Raw genomic sequence first — 16,387 nt, 5'->3', positions numbered from 1 at the left:
GATAAAATTACAATTCTTTAATAATGGTAGAGATTTCAAAACGCAACGTTGTGTTACGACCTAATAAGGGCCCTCCACACTCATGCGCGAATCACGGCGCGAATCCGCGAACGCGAGTGTGGAATACTTTGCTGTCAACTGTCAATGTCATTTGACAGTTCGCTTTTTTGTGAGCGAAATTTAGGCGAACGTACAAAGAAAATAAAACGTGTTTATTTATACATTACATTACATTACATTTACATTTCTCATTTTAGTGAGTTTTCGGAAAGAAGTTATGTTACGTTCTGTTCAAATTATTTCGTGTTCAGTGTAATACAATATGTCACAACAATTGGCCATTACAAACTTTTTCAAAGAGAAAGTGCATCCATCTCCAAATTTCGGGAAAAATATGTACACTATAAAAAGAAAGAAACGAAATTTAAGTTTAGCTAAAGTTTCAACACCTACTGCATCCCCGAGCAAAAGAAAAATTGAAGATGATAGAAGTATACTTAGTGACGATGACGACTTTTGCACACCTGTTAAATCAAAGCCTCTGAGTCTCTCGCAGAGTTCTAATGACAGTGAGAAAACAATTATATATACCCCATCGCCGAAAAAATCCTCGCAGACACCCAAAAAAACCCCAAAGAGTTCTCCAAACCTCGGTTCAACTTCCAAATCTCAGACTCCGAGTGCCAAAGACAGATTTTTCTCTCCAACAAAAAATCGCAGTGTTAAGAAAAGGACGCCTCTAAAGAGCAAAAGAAATTTGAGCAGTTTGCTTGGAAATGGAGATTGTTTAGAAAAGTCTGTGGAAGAAGTATGCTTTGAATATGCATGTGAAGGCATGGATGATAAGAGTAAGATTATTTGTATACCTACCTTATGTCATTTAAATAATTTTTAGTAATTCAGGAATGTTTGTTATTGATTGTTAATATAACACTGATTTAAACTTTCACGATTTTTACTCATTATAATGTACAACGACGGGACTTAATCGCGTAAAATAAGTTTTACGCGATTAAGTCCCGTTGTTGTAAATAATAATTGTTAATATAATCTAAATGTTAACAATGTTACTGTATTCCAATTCAAACATGTATACTTAAGAGGAAATGGGACAGCCGTTTCTCCGTACAAACATAGTCACAATTTCCTTTCTGGATATTGACATAATAAATGTTTGACTTTTTACGATTTTTTGATTATGGTAAAAATTAGGAGCAAAAAACAGACTTCAACTCTTATATTAATTAAAAATTCGAAAAAAAATCAAATGTAGGGGCATGTGGTTGATATACAATAAGTTGTGTCAAAATATTTTTAATAATGTTAATATCCAGAGAGGAAAATGAAAACTATGTTTGTATATACAGGCGATTTCGTGCGGGTCCTCCACTTTCGTCTTAATACTTAACAATGGTTAAGACACAGGTTTAGTCCAGTCTTTGGAACAACTTTCCATTGCACTGTATCAATATGTGATTAAACTTTATATTAAATTTATATTTCATTGTTTATATTTTCAGCTATATTCCTCTTACAAATAATAAACAAATACCTAAATGATAGTACATTAAAGCCACTCCTAAACAGCAGAGCTCAACAATTGCTACAAAGTAGCCAGTCAGTGGTAAAGCCAGGTATGAAGCTAGTGTGCAGACTGTTCTGGCGCAAAGACCAGTGGTTCCGGAGGAAACAGATCATGGAGATTGTCAGCGAAGATAAGGAACCCTTGGATGATCCCAGTCTGCAAGCAATGATTCTATCATTGACTCAAAGAGCTTGGTTGAAAGAGAGTAAGTTTCTATAGGTGTGTTTATTTAGATAAGTAATTGAAAAAAAAACAATGACTTTGAAATTGAAATGTTTAAGTACGGTCAATGAATTATATTTCAGGACCATTTCATACCTTGTCATATTGACTATAGTATGAGGTCCCTAGCAACTTTCATATTGATTTAATTATCACTGTGACAAGGTATGAAATGTTCGTCATCATTGTCATATCATATATCAGCCAGAGGATGTCTACTGCTGGACATAGGCCTCCCCCAAAGAGTGCCACAATGACCAGTCTTGCGCCACCCGCATCCAGCTGACTCCCGCGAACTTTACCAGGTCATCAGTCCACCTGGTGGTAGTATGAAATGGTACTGAAATTAAATTCTTTGACTATACATAGGTCACTAGATAAGTTTTGCAATAGACAAATATGAAATGTGTCATATTTGTCTATTGCAAAACTTATCTAGTGACCTATGTACTATACTTTAGCAACAGATCTCAAATTTATATAGAAAGTATTATTTGAGAGCAAATACATAAATATTCCCAAGAGCTGGTATCAACAGATGAAGAAATTAATATGTATAGAGTTCTAGTCTGCTAATACTCTTCTGTAAATAAATAATGTTCTTAGGTAGCAACTGTATGACTTTCAAAGAACTGTCATTACTCTTCAAAGCTGAAGAACTGAAGTTCATTTGCAAAGACTTGAAGCTGAAAGGAGGCACAAAGCAAGAGGCAATTGATTCATTGTGGACTTACAGCCGGCGCACATCGAGTATTTGTAGCTACTTCACCAACGGCAAGGCTAGTGATAACAGTGAAAGGGTTTTAAAAATGTAAATGTTTTTTTGAATTTATTTTGAGTTAAAAATTCTTAACATGCACTGATTGCATACAAAAGTCCATTCACTTTGTAGATTTATTTTTGTGAGTTTCTAAGTGGAGACCCAAATGTATAGCCAGTTCTACAAAATAATGATAGGATATATTGCCTTAAGCACCTAAGGTATTTACAAAAACCCCTATGACAAAGATAAAAGATGTTGTCAAATCTAAAGTTTTCCTTAGTCTGAATTTCATTATTTCATTGTTGCATATATATTTACTTAAAAAAGTGCGCATCATTGCTGCAGTGTGGTATTTATTTTTACAGAATGAGAGAGAAGGCGGGTTCCTGTTATAAGTTGTCAGAAGTTGCTATAAAGACCCTCAACCAGCTGTATGTGCTCATGTATCTAGGCATGGACTTTAGCCTCATACGGGACAAGAAGTTTGAATTGGCACTTATCTACGATAAAATAGGCAGAGAACCTTATCCTGTGGACCAGGACATGGAACTTGACAATGCTAGTGTAGTTTTTGAAACCAATGACGAATTTGAAAGGTTTGTAATAGTGTAAACTGCTCACAAAAAAACAATACAGACTATTTTAGATTTCCAGAACCTGGATTTCCAGGGTTTTGTGCCCAATATTAAAATTTGTTTATATAGAAATGGGAAAGGACTTGCCGCCGGAACACGAGATAATCTTGACGAGTTACAATGAGTGAAAACAAGAGGCCAGAGACGCCAGAGTACTGTACATTCCAACGCATATATGGCCAGTCGCCGCTCTTTGAGGAAGATGATGATCATGATGTTTTTGTTGATATTCAGTGATATTTATCCTAATCCTAATTTTCGCTTGTTTATATTTCAGGTACATGACTGCACATAACGTGTATGAGGATTTTCTAGCTGAAACATGCTCTGATGAGAAGACTGCCCTAGTCAAACAAGTTTATCAGGTCTACAGAGCAATAGACGATGAAGAAATGTTACGGTACGTTTATTAAATATTCTCAGGTTATAACCCAACATTTTTGTATAAAACGTCATATGTATTGGTAAAACAGTTAAGACTTAAATGGTCTTCTCTTTCCATTTTATGTTTGTGTTAATCTGTAAGTTTCCTTACTTTAAATTTAATATCTTTCTTAAATTTCAGTTACAAAGCCCTACCAAGCTGGCTTCGGCGGTTTACACCAGCTAATCTCTACATCAGAATTCTAGACTCAGGCATACAAGATTTGAAGAAAACCAAAACTGTCGAGTCTTATGAACTCGCGATAGAAATACTGAGCGGCTTGATAGAGCAGACTGCTTTCCGACAGCATAAGAAGGCGGGCTGGTACGCGGAGAAGGCGTTGATTCTTCATGGCTTACTTGGGAGGTGTGATGAGGTAGATCTTTATTTAATACCATCTTACTTACCATCAGGCGGGCCGTATGCTTGTTTGCCACCGACGTGGTATAAAATAATAATAATAACCCCGCGGCTTGTGGCGAGCTGACGGTGAGTGGCGACACCGCGGACCCCTATTCCTGAGGGCCCTTTCATCTGGCCCTCGCCTCTGTGCTTGCCTTGACTGGCCGGCCAGAGTGGAGTCGCAAGAGCGGGACCTATGCTCCATGTTGGAAGTGTAAAATGTCATAACGCCGGCGGCCTGCTGAACGGATTACCAGGAACTGCCTACCGCAGACTCACCTCTCTACAACCTCACAGCCGCTCTGAAGTGTTGCTCTATTGTCGCACTGTGCGTGCGGCCGTTGTAGGGCCCAGTAAATGAGTTGGCGAGTCACCACCTGTCTTTAACAATTTTGAGACTGATTGTCACGGCAGGTGTCCGCTACTCTCTCCCATAGCCCATTATCCAGTCCATCCAACATTCAAATCTATAGCCCATGACCTTAGTTCCCATCGCAACACAAAAGTGCTGCACTGCAATAGTCTTTGCACCTGGCGGGGTCCATCTCCGGATTGCGCGTTCATTGTGCGTTCGGGGATGATATCCGCCACGTGTATGTATCCCTTGTTTTTAGAATAAATTGTCTTAAAGGGCCTCTGCGCTTCGGCCCCACGCATGCCTCCCAAAGGTCCGGGACCCCATGGCCCCGTGATATGGAAAGACAGACAAATAATAATAATACATGTATCAAAGGGTTATCTTCTTTTACCACAGACAACAAGATTAGCTAAATCTCTCCCCATATTCAAAAATCAGCTAAAACTATACTTTCTATCTCTGCCTTAAGTTGCCATTTTATATATTGTATATATGCTTGTATAAATATATTATATATATATATATATATATTGTATTGTATATTTATTTGTGTGTTAGGTTTCGTTTTAATACTTATATGTATAAGTAGTAATTGTAGTATGTGTGTTTGTGTTTAATAGTCTCCATATTTAGCTCTTTGCACTACCTGTTGACTTTTGTATGAGTTCTACATTTCCTGCTACCCAAAGGTTGTCTGGAAGAGATCGCTTTTTAGCGATAAGACCGCCTGTTGTTACCTGTTTCTATTTTTTCTTTAAATATTTCTTTGTAGTTTTACATGTATGTAAAATGTATAATTTTGGTGCAATAAAGAATATTTACTTACTTACTTACTTACAACTATTAGATATATGTACAATATGATAAACAGCCACATAAAAAAAATTGCGCATATTCAGTTAGCGGAGCTCCCCTGTAATTCCTCGGAGCTCACTTGAGCTTTGAATCCTGAGAAAAAGTAATATTTATTTGTTCACACGAAAATTTCTTCCTACTTATATTTTGACAACCGGTCTGGCCTAGTGGGTAGTGACCCTGCCTGTGAAGCCGATGGTCCTGGGTTCGAATCCCGGTAAGGGCATTTATTTTGTGTGATGAGCACAGATATTTGTTCCTGAGTCATGGGTGTTTTCTATGTATTTAAGTATTTATATATTATATATATCGCTGTCTGAGTACCCATAACACAAGCCTCCTTGGGCTTACCGTGGGACTTAGTCAATCTGTGTAAGAATGTCCTATAAAATTTATTTATTTATTTTGAATGTTTTATGGTTATCAAAGTTAACAGCCAGTCACAGAGTGCTGTTAGTGCCATCTAGTGAAACTGTTATGTTGCTACAAATTATTGTTCGACTTTGCTCGTTGTCTCCGGTATTGTATGTGTAAGTTGTGTTTACCCAACAAGTCTACCTAAATTTGGAGCGTGATCTGTATGAATATAATAGTTGCACTTTTACTTATTAGTCAGAGACCATCTTAGGCCTGCAGTATGTGTAGAATTGTACCCTAATATTAATTTATTTCATTAAAGGCAGCCGAAGTCCTGATAGAAGGCTTCAAGTCCAACTTAACCGACGAGGAAAAAGACATAATGCGCAACCGAGCCATCAGGATAGCGCGGCAGAAGTCTGTAAAGGTTAGCGACCACTTGAAGAAGGGGCTACTGGAACACGCCAGTAAAGACGCTATACTGGAGAAGAATATCGACGCGGAACACATATACAAACAACCTATGGAGTAAGTTCTCATCACATTATTTGATTGTGTAAAATGTGTAAAGTTTAAGGTGGTTCGACTAGGTTACCCAAAGCTTAAACCCCGCTAGATGGCGTCACTTTCGCAAATTTTCAGGTTTTATTTTTTTGTGGAATAGTGTTGGTATCTGTATACTTAAAAGTATGTTTAGCGCACTCTTTACATAAATATTGAACTATTATAATAAACATTGAATACTTCATTAGTGTAAAAAACACTTTTAAAGTCGACAGAGTGTTTCTGTCATGCTATTTCCTACTATTACTCACACATGCAAACAGTGTTTCCGTGATTGCTTGTAGTAGACAATTTCATGCAGTGTAAGTATGCTGCAATGGCGTTGCGGTATGTTCGTGGAAATACGTGCAAGAGGATTCGGGTTCGAGACTGGTACGTCAGGGGTACTTTTTTTTGTCCTTTTTGTGTTATCTTATGTTTCTTATACCTTTTATTCTTCGAATTCTTGTCCGATTCCGATATAACCGAAATATATTTCAGTGATATCGGAAACGGCTCTAACGATTTCGATGAAATTTGCTGTAAGGGGTTCGATCTAGCTAGGTCTTATCTCTGGGAAAACGAGCATTTTTGAGTTTTTACTTATGTTTTCTTTTTCTCCCAGATATTCATTATTATTAATAAATTAGTTTATAACATTTTATAAAAATATGTGACGTTTTGAACTAAAAGGTACCACATTGTCGGTTGTCGATTAGGTTGATTTCATTTTGAAGCTTTATGGAAATATGACAACAATAAGTAGGTACCCGTTTGGTTGAAAACGCCACATATATTGAAAACCTGACTTTCACAAATCTCACCTCTTTGGGTTCTTCCAACTCAGAAAGGATGGAGAATACTGACGATTCTTAGTAGCACTAGCCCAAGGAAGTCCAGGTTTGTAAGTGTCAGGTATCAGTTTTTTTTTAAAGCGCTAAATATAGTTCTACAAGTAAAGCAATCCCTTACTGCCCAGCCTCTATAGTATTTTTCAAACTGGAAGGGTACGATGATAGATTTCATCTCCATACAATTTATAACCTAATAATGCCAAATGTTGCAAAATTATATTGAATTGAGATCTATCATCGTACCCTTGCAGTTTGAAATAGTTATTTACGATACAAGTGCGGAAAAGAGAAAATTCGAAACGAGTGGCGACAGATTAAAACACGACCGCAGAGTGTTTTAAATCGACACGAGTTGCGAATAACCTATTCGCACGTGTATCGTACAACGTTTTGCAGTACATATGGCCCTTTAAACTTTCGACATATGCATGAAAAGTGCTCTTTACGCACTAGGGCGAGAAAGTTGCACCATATGTACTGTAAAATACTTTTTAGTACATATGGTGCTACATATACGTTACCGCCCTAGTGCGGTAATTAGTACAATACGTGCATATGTCGAAAATGTAAAGGGCCATAATTATGTACTGTAAAACGTTGTACAATACACGTGCGAAAAGGTAATTCGCAACTCGTGTCGATTAAAACACTTCCTTCGGTCGTGTTTCAATTTATCGCCACTCGTTGCCAATTTCCTACTTTTCGTACTTGTATCGTAATGTACTAATAATAAAGTAGTAATTGTAAAATAAAATTAAAACTTTTTTTATATTTTTTTTTGGATTCAAGTAGGTACAGTGAGTAACAACATTGCATGGCCTTCTAATTATAACTATTATAGAAAACGGGATATTTATCATGTTTATTTATATTATTTATTTCTCGATATTTTGGCCGGTCTTGCAAGACCAGTCGTTGTGGAGATCCCTGGGGAGGCCTATGTCCAGCAGTGGATGTCTTGTTGGTGTAGATGGATTCACACAACAAATGAAATAACATTTTTTCATATTTGTTATCCGTAGTTGTCCCTGTACCTGAAAGAAAAATAATATCATGATAGCACAAAATCTCTAATGTTATAGGAAGAAAGATGAAGCAACAATATGGATTCTAATAAAGTTATCATTTACTTACCTAGTAATAATTGTGTTTTTCATTCATAGACAAAATTCCATAATTTTCATCCCCAGGAAATGTTTTATTTTACTTTATTACAGTGAGGATGTCCTGATTTTTTCTGGCTAATGAAGGAAAACATTTTATTTCCAAGAATGCCTCTTCATTTTGCACAATACCTAAAAAAACCTAGAGTTAGTGACACATTGACTATTCGGCAACCAAAACAGTAATAATTACATTCTATAGGTATTGTTCACTGCTTATATCTACCATTACGGAAGAAGTGAGAATTATTTTCTGAAAAGATCGGCACGAGAAAATTACAATGTACAATGAAGGAATGAAACTGTACCTACCTTACGAAACTTCACCATCATGAATTCCGCTTCAATTGAGTCTGAATTTTTCTGGATTTTCGCGGACCAGAACACCGATGATTTTTGTAACTTGATTTAGACGTTGCTACATATATTATTATACTCTTTGCGTTGCTATCATTTTCAATTTATACAAACAAATTGATGTCACAATAAACATGACCCTATGTGTCAGTGTCAACACTGTCAAATAAAAATGCACTAAACATGACGGCACTTGGACTTCCGGTTCGAGCGCCATCTTGATAGTTAGCATCGTGATTAATTACTTTGTTTTTTGCTTATTAATATTGTTTAAAGTGTAATATCGATAGCTTATTATACAGTAAACTAATGTGGTAGTGTGCAGTGAATGGAGAATTAATTTTGAAGCGCGTTTAACCACCATCTTGGAGTCAACGGCCGGTAGTCCACGTGCTTCTTGTAAAGTCTAGCTATCGATTTACAAGAGCTAACAAATCACCGTACACTGTCTTGTACAACCGTACAATTTTTGTCGTTTGTAAACCTCTCAATACCTTGATACTGGCGAAATAGTCCCACTGGGCTGAAGCCATAATTTTAAAAGAAGAAGAAGAAGAAGAAGATGACGGCACTGCGAGGACTTCCGGTTCGAGCGCCATCTTGATAGTTAGCATCGTGATTAATTACTTTGTTTTTTGCTTATTAATATTGTTTAAAGTGTAATATCGATAGCTTATTATACAGTAAACTAATGTGGTAGTGTGCAGTGAATGGAGAATTAATTTTGAAGCGCGTTTAACCACCATCTTGGAGTCAACGGCCGGTAGTCCACGTGCTTCTTGTAAAGACTAGCTATCGATTTACAAGAGCTAACAAATCACCGTACACTGTCTTGTACAACCGTACAATTTTTGTCGTTTGTAAACCTCTCAATACCTTGATACTGGCGAAATAGTCCCACTGGGCTGAAGCCATAATTTTAAAAGAAGAAGAAGAAGAAGATGACGGCACTGCAAATCCTGCCAGGTCGGCCAGGCAACGTCGCCAACGTCATAGAGTGGCAACGCCGCACGCAACGTATTTGTACACGAAATTTGTGACACACACATACGTAAAATTGATGAAAAAATTACGTTGATTTATGTATGATTTCTGTATGAAACAAAGTTTTTCTATTAATTTAGCGCAAACGAATATTCGAAAGTAGATAAATGAGCAAATATTTGTGTAGTAATAGTGTGTAGTGCCTTAATTAAAGCAGATTGAATTTTGTATGAAAATCGAACCACCTTAACCCCCTTATTCATAAAACTTGACAACCTCTTATAAACCTCTGTTAAATGTTTTCCCTACTAGACTTCGTTTTTTTAGCATTAGAAAGAAGGTAAGCGATCTTGACGTGTCTTTTTATTGAAAACCACTATTGTAATCAGTAATCATGTGCTAAATAAAACCGGCCAAGTGCGAATCGGACTCGTGTACGAAGGATTCCGTACCATTACGCAAAAAACGGCAAAAAACATTTGTTGTTATAGCGGCAGCAAAAATACATCATCTGTGAAATTTTCAACTGTCTAGCTATCACGGTTCATGAGATACAGCCTGGTGACGGACAGATAGACAGACAGTGAAGTCTTAGTAATAGGGTCCCGTTTTTACTCTTTGGATACGAAACCCTAAAAAGGAGAACAGAAACATCAAACAGAATTGTCAAAATGACGGATAGGGACAAACGATTCTCCTCCTAATTTGACAGCTAATGTAGATGGCGCTGATCGGTTCCGTTTCTTGTGCGGAAACTGATTATCTTTAGTAGAACAGGATAGTGAGAACCGTGAGATCTTCTGGAAGACAGTACGGTTGCCAGTGTTGCACTTTCTAGCACCACCCAGGGGTCACGTGTAGGGTAGCCGTGAGTAATTCCTACACTCTGATTATCAAAAGTTCACGTTTTATAATTCATTTACCACAAAACATATGGTGACATACAGCGCCATCTCCTTCGGCTGTCAAACTCGAGGGCACGATTTTATTTTTACAATCAATAACTCTTTGTTACTTATTTAGTACTGAAAAGTTTTCATTCAATAAATGATTGAAGAAACTCACGATTATCATCAAACGGCTGGAGTCGGGGAGTGTCTTACCCCTTTAGTTAAAGGAATTCGAACCTTCTGTACAGTAGCTACATGGCATATTTAAATGGCATTGGTTGCGACCAGTCACGACCGTGTGGCGTAGTGCGGCAGCGGAAGGTTCAAATCCCTTTGTCAACAGTACGTCCTCTCTTTCTCCTGTCCCACTTTGTAACAAGTATTTTTTCCTAAGCAATAAGGTATAATGTGTTATTTTTGTTTTACAGGAACACTTCAAAAGGCAAGGCAAGGTTTGAAACGAAAACTTCAGAAGGCAGGGTTTTTCAAAGCGTAGAAGAGTACTGTATTACTCATTGCATCAGTACTGGAGAGTTCACTCATGGTAACTAACATTTCAGTTATCAATTTAACTAAAAATAAAAACGGTCGTATATTTTTTATTTAGCTATTTTTATAGCTGCAAGGCTTCTGAGAAACGGTAAACCCAATGTCAACGATTGAAGTACCAAGTACGTAAACGAATTCAAATACTTATTTAACACAGAATTTTTTTTTATACAAGATTTTATCGCTGACTGTCTTTTCTTTTTACAGAGAACAAAGACAATTCTAACAAGTTGCTTTGTTTTATCGCAGAGTTCCTAATGTCACCTTCTGTGTACATCATCAGATCAGCTCGATGGTACCATTAATAGCAAAATATTGCATTGTCACCCAACATGAAGTTTCAGATCAATCGAATAATGGGAAGTGGGTCTAATTTGACCTGTACATACATTCATACAAACATTGGAAGTTAATAAAAGCTTTGAAATTAAGTCTGCCTCTATAATACCCTTGCAATTATTTATAAACCGGAATTTATGATGGTTATTTACTGGATTTTTTCTTACAGGCGAGCACTGGGAAGGCCGTATCGTCACAACAATGTTCTTCCTCCTATTCTGGGACATCATCTACTCGAAGCCGCGCGGCGTCCGCGGTGTCTTCCTCACGCATTTCCAAGCGTTCCCGATGGACCTGTTCTCCGACAGCTTCTACACCAACCGACAGGTGCAATTCATACAACACTATTCACGGCTGCAGACATTTTCAATACAAGCAAAGCAGGTTCAGATCTTTGTGTAGTTCGTCTTATTGTTACATAGTTAAAAAAATGCGTTCAATTTAACCTTTTGGACGGCAATGACGAATATATCGGCACCGCAGGTCCAACGCCAAAGACGGATTAATCGGTCAAAGACCACAGAGCAACATAGACCTACGTGCATGTGCATAAAAATCAATTTCAGTTTTGACACCTCGGTGACGTGGCCTCCGAGTGAAAGCTTTTGTGTTTGACACGGCGTCGAAAAAGTTAATTTACTGTAGCATTATTTTATCTATCTTATGTATCTCTTAGTGAGAGCGTTCTAGGAGGTAGGTGCACATCTAATGTACTGCCGACGTTGTCATTTATAATACTGTTGTACTTCTGTTGTTTCTTCAATAAAGAAAAAATAAAATAAAAAATAAACCGACAGGTGCTCATCGATGACAGGCTGCGGCTCATTGAGAGTTCTACCGAGGAGGAAGTGTTGGAGATGATGGAGAATACTTGGCGAGACAGGCCTGAAGGTAAGTTGCGGGCCTTTAACGAGTGTCTTCTATGATTCTACATGTATTATGAACACACAAATGCATCGCTTCTATCAAAGAGGAGTGAATTAAAAAACGACGTCCGGGCAATTCCGTGTGCCATATCATTGTTTAGTTGGCTGGTTGCGAGTTAGATGTTTATTTGTGGTATTTTCTATAAAAAGGGACCTTATTGTCGATGGCTCTTACGCCATTATTAACGATGCTCCGATGAACACGACACGTGATCGACGGCCCGCCTGCTTCCGGCCGGGCGTCCCTACACTACATCTAACGATGCTCCGATATAAATACAATGTCGCGCGACGCCGTGCGGCGTAAGCGCCATCGACAATAAGGCCCTTTTTCATAGAAAATGCCCCATTTATTCTGATCGCATTTTAGTTTAGTACGTACGTCATTTTACTGCTATTTATAACTGAAATAAGGGCGTTAGTGGTATGTAGATTAAGTACAACGCCATCTAATTATAGAATTCTCGTAGCCATACTTAGATGATTGAATCTGGTTATTTTGTGTTAGGCGAGATCTCCGGCATCAACCTTGCTGCTGGCTGGGAGCACGTGAGCGCGGTGGCGGCGTGCCTCGGGCCGCGCGCGCTGGCCGCGCTGGCGGCGCGCCTGGCGCGGCACTACCGCCACGCGCGGAGCGGCTTCCCCGACGTTACCCTATGGAACGTCTATACCAAACAGGTTACGATTATTTTATACTAGCTTTTGCCCGCGACTTCGTCTGCGCGGACTTAGTAACAGTAGCTAATGTAAGTATAGCGCCTGGAAAAAATCTCATAGCAATCTAAATTTGAGCATATTATGCACACAAATTAGCAGGCACTTCGTTAAATATCTCAATTCCACCCCGCTTTTTACTTTCTTAAGGGATGATTTTCGGGATAAAAACTATCCTATGTCCTTCTCAGGGACTCAACCTATCTCTATGCCAAATTTCATCTAAATCGGTTCAGCGGTTTAAGCGTGAAGATGGAACACACAGACAGAGAGACAGACTTTCGCATTTTTTTTTTGTACCTGGCATAGAAAAATACAGTCAGGTTACTCTGGTTCCTACACTAGGCTTAGCCTGTCTCATAGGTAACCCAGACTCGAATTTATAATATTAGTATGGATAATATAACCAAATCTTGCTTCTTCGCTAGTCTCTTCTGCTTCTTCCTCGCGTTATCCCGGCACTATTGCCACGCCTCATAAGAACCTGGGGTCCGCTTGACAATTTAATAATGATTAAATATGTAATCCCGAGAGTTGGCGTAGGCACTAGTTTTTACGAACGCGACTGCCATCTGACCTTCCAACTCAGAGGGTGAACTACACTCAATAATGTAATAATTTTCACTAAGCATTTATATTTCCCAGATAAAGTTCGTAGAAGTAAAGAGCGACTCGGACCACCCGTCGATGAAGCAGATCCAGTGGATGAACTACCTGCGCGAGCACGGCATCCGCACCGGGCTCTGTTACGTCGGCGCCAACACCACCCGGCAACGCGCCAGGGCGGGGAAGAAATCGCCTTAAACACTGCAATAGGGTTGGCAACTGTCAAAGGTTTGCATAGATGGCGCCATCATAGCTTGCCCCTTTTTTATGTGATTTGGCTTAAAGGGATGGCATCCAAAGCTAATGATTTTTGTTTTTAATAAAATCAAAAATTTGACATAATTCTAGGAATTGACAGCGCAAGTTATGCTGACGCCATCTGCTAAATATTTCGACTGGCCAACCCCATTATAGGATTACTGCGACGATTGGTTTTAGTATACTGCGGTGCGGTTGAAGGTTTTGTGTTCGAATGATATATACTAAGTAAAAATTAAACTTAAAACTAAAAATTCACTGCACGAAGTGCACGGCTATCTTAACAACCGTCTGAGCTAAGACTCCTGTACACCATGGCCCAATGTAGGCCAGTCCAGGGGACTCATTTATGTGTTAGAGGGAGCAAGTAATATTGCTATCTCATTCCACTGCATAGCCGCGTCTTAGACTGGCCGCCTACGCTGGGCCATGGTGTACAGGAGCCATTAAGTGTAAAACTATTTGTAATTAGTCTTAAGTTCAATTTTATTATTTACAGTCCTATCATACTGTATAAATCAGAAAGAGACGACTAGTCCTTGTCGGGTGTGACATTTGTCGCGGTGCCACTTTTAGATAGGCTGGCTTTACGTTAGAAAACTGGTGTACAGGCAAGGGCCTGACACTCTTTGATAGATAAAGATAGTCTTATTGCGATTCCCATAAGAGGAAAGAGAAAATAGTGGCATGCTTTTTGACCTTATCACATGGCGAAATACCGAAATTTATAAGAGTGAAAGAAAAAATCCTATGCTGCCCAAATTTTATATGAATATTCTTTCTCTTACCCCCGGTCGCTCGGTGGCGCGTCTATAACTACTTTTATATACTATGTCTATGTGTACAGGTGAAATTTGTTATTGTTGTCTTGGTTACCACCACTGTCGAATGAGTTATAATATTATTTATGACCTCCACTGGAATCTGACCTTTAGCAGTACATAATGTTGTATATGTCACTTTGTAAATTTTTCAACTAATTCGATTCTTTTATTTTCATTATTATCATTACAAGAACCACCATCACTTTGGAATTGATTACTTATAATTCTAAAATGGTAACTGCCTTTGGTTCTGTAAACACATTGTAACCGTGAAAGCTTTTACTATAAAGTAAATTGTATTTTGGGACCTTTCTATATGGGTGAGAATCCCGGCCAACTTTAAAATGACATGAATCATGATAGTCAAAAAGCATAATTCGATAATAAGACCCCCTAATCACCAAATCATTATTTACCCATTACTGCATTTACATATAAAAAAATTAAAAAAAATTAAAAAATCTTTATTGCCACACCTTAGGAAAAAAATATCTAAAATTTATGAAAGGATAGCTTAAAAATACAATATAAACTAAACTTAAACTTAAATATCAACTTAACATAACATAATAACTATTAACTTAAATCTATGGTGAGGCAAAGGGTCCCAATCTCAGCATGTGCGGTGCCAGAGGGCTCCGCGCTGATTTTCAGACTGGTCCCGGGACGGTTGGGGTCGGTCGCTACTATCATAATGTACCCTTCTTAGGTACAGCTCTATATTTATAACTATGTGTATTTGTGTTATTAGTGTGCGTATATGGATATGTGGGGCTGATATGTGGATGTAGTGTAGGTAAGAATGTATTTTGTACTGTGTGTGTGTATCATGTTTTGTCATTACATACAGAGAAAAATTAAAAAATATAATATCAAAGAAAAAATAATTAAAAAAGATGTATATATAGCAATAAATAAATAAATAAATATATAGTTATTAGAGTTTACAACATATTTTGCATATTTAATAAATGTGTTCGAACTAGTCGCTTATATTTTAAAAACGCTGAAGGTTCTCGCAAGGGGGGTGGTAGGTCATTCCAGACTTTACTAGCGGCAAATTTAAAACTCCCCCTGAAAGACGCAGTTTTATGCGGTGGGATTCTTAGTTTTGTGCATTTTCTCAGCGACCTTGAGCACGTATCCCATATCCATTTTATTTTATCAAACAGATAGCGGGGTTTTTCAAGATCTAACACCTTCCTAACAGCGCATGCCAAATGCAGTCGTCTTCGATTTTCCATATTTAGAACTTTGTTCTCATTAAGAAAGGGAGTAATGTGTGACCTGCTTGGAACTTTATAGCAGAACCGAACACATGCATTCTGCACACGCTGTATAGACTTCTTTGTTTTCGCAAGTAGTCTCGGTCCATACACAATGTCGGCATAGTTAAATAGTGAGAGAACTAGTGATTCCACTAAAATTTCCCTGACTTTAACCGATAGGTATTTACGAATATTATACAGTACCTTAAGTCTGTAGAAGGCATTTCGTATGTTTATATTCACATGTTCTATGTACCGCAACTCTCCATCCATGGTCACTCCTAGATTTTTTGCGTGTTCTACTTCCGAGATTATCTCTGTGCCAAGACTGATCCTTGGTCTTTGTGCTTTGATTTTTAGTCGTTGACTGATAGTTCCCATTATTACAAACTGGGATTTAGAAGGGTTTAAAACCAGGTTATTCTTGATTGACCAATCTGCTACTATTCTGAGATCTTCGTTTATTTTACTAACTGCCGTGTCTAGTTCATCTGGTGCGCATGAATAATAT

The 16,387-nt window shown here is 38.0% G+C and overlaps 1 protein-coding gene across 1 annotated transcript; it reads left to right on the top strand.

Moving 5' to 3' along the window:
• Nucleotides 1-177: 177 nt before the first annotated feature.
• LOC134749516 (fanconi-associated nuclease 1-like) lies at nucleotides 178-15,039 on the top strand. The gene is made up of 12 exons (XM_063684462.1): nucleotides 178-848; nucleotides 1,521-1,790; nucleotides 2,414-2,618; nucleotides 2,936-3,166; nucleotides 3,483-3,605; nucleotides 3,771-4,005; nucleotides 5,924-6,129; nucleotides 10,821-10,936; nucleotides 11,450-11,607; nucleotides 12,078-12,171; nucleotides 12,715-12,884; nucleotides 13,566-15,039. Exons 1-12 carry the CDS (start codon nucleotides 323-325, stop codon nucleotides 13,722-13,724), a joined length of 2,493 nt encoding a protein of 830 aa, XP_063540532.1. The 5' UTR covers nucleotides 178-322; the 3' UTR covers nucleotides 13,725-15,039.
• The last annotated feature ends 1,348 nt before the right edge of the window (nucleotides 15,040-16,387 follow it).

This window comes from Cydia strobilella, chromosome 18 (genome assembly GCF_947568885.1).
Source record: "Cydia strobilella chromosome 18, ilCydStro3.1, whole genome shotgun sequence".
Classification (NCBI taxonomy): domain Eukaryota; kingdom Metazoa; phylum Arthropoda; class Insecta; order Lepidoptera; family Tortricidae; genus Cydia; species Cydia strobilella.
Note: the sequence above shows the minus strand (reverse complement) of the source record. Positions and strands in the feature narration are given on the sequence as shown.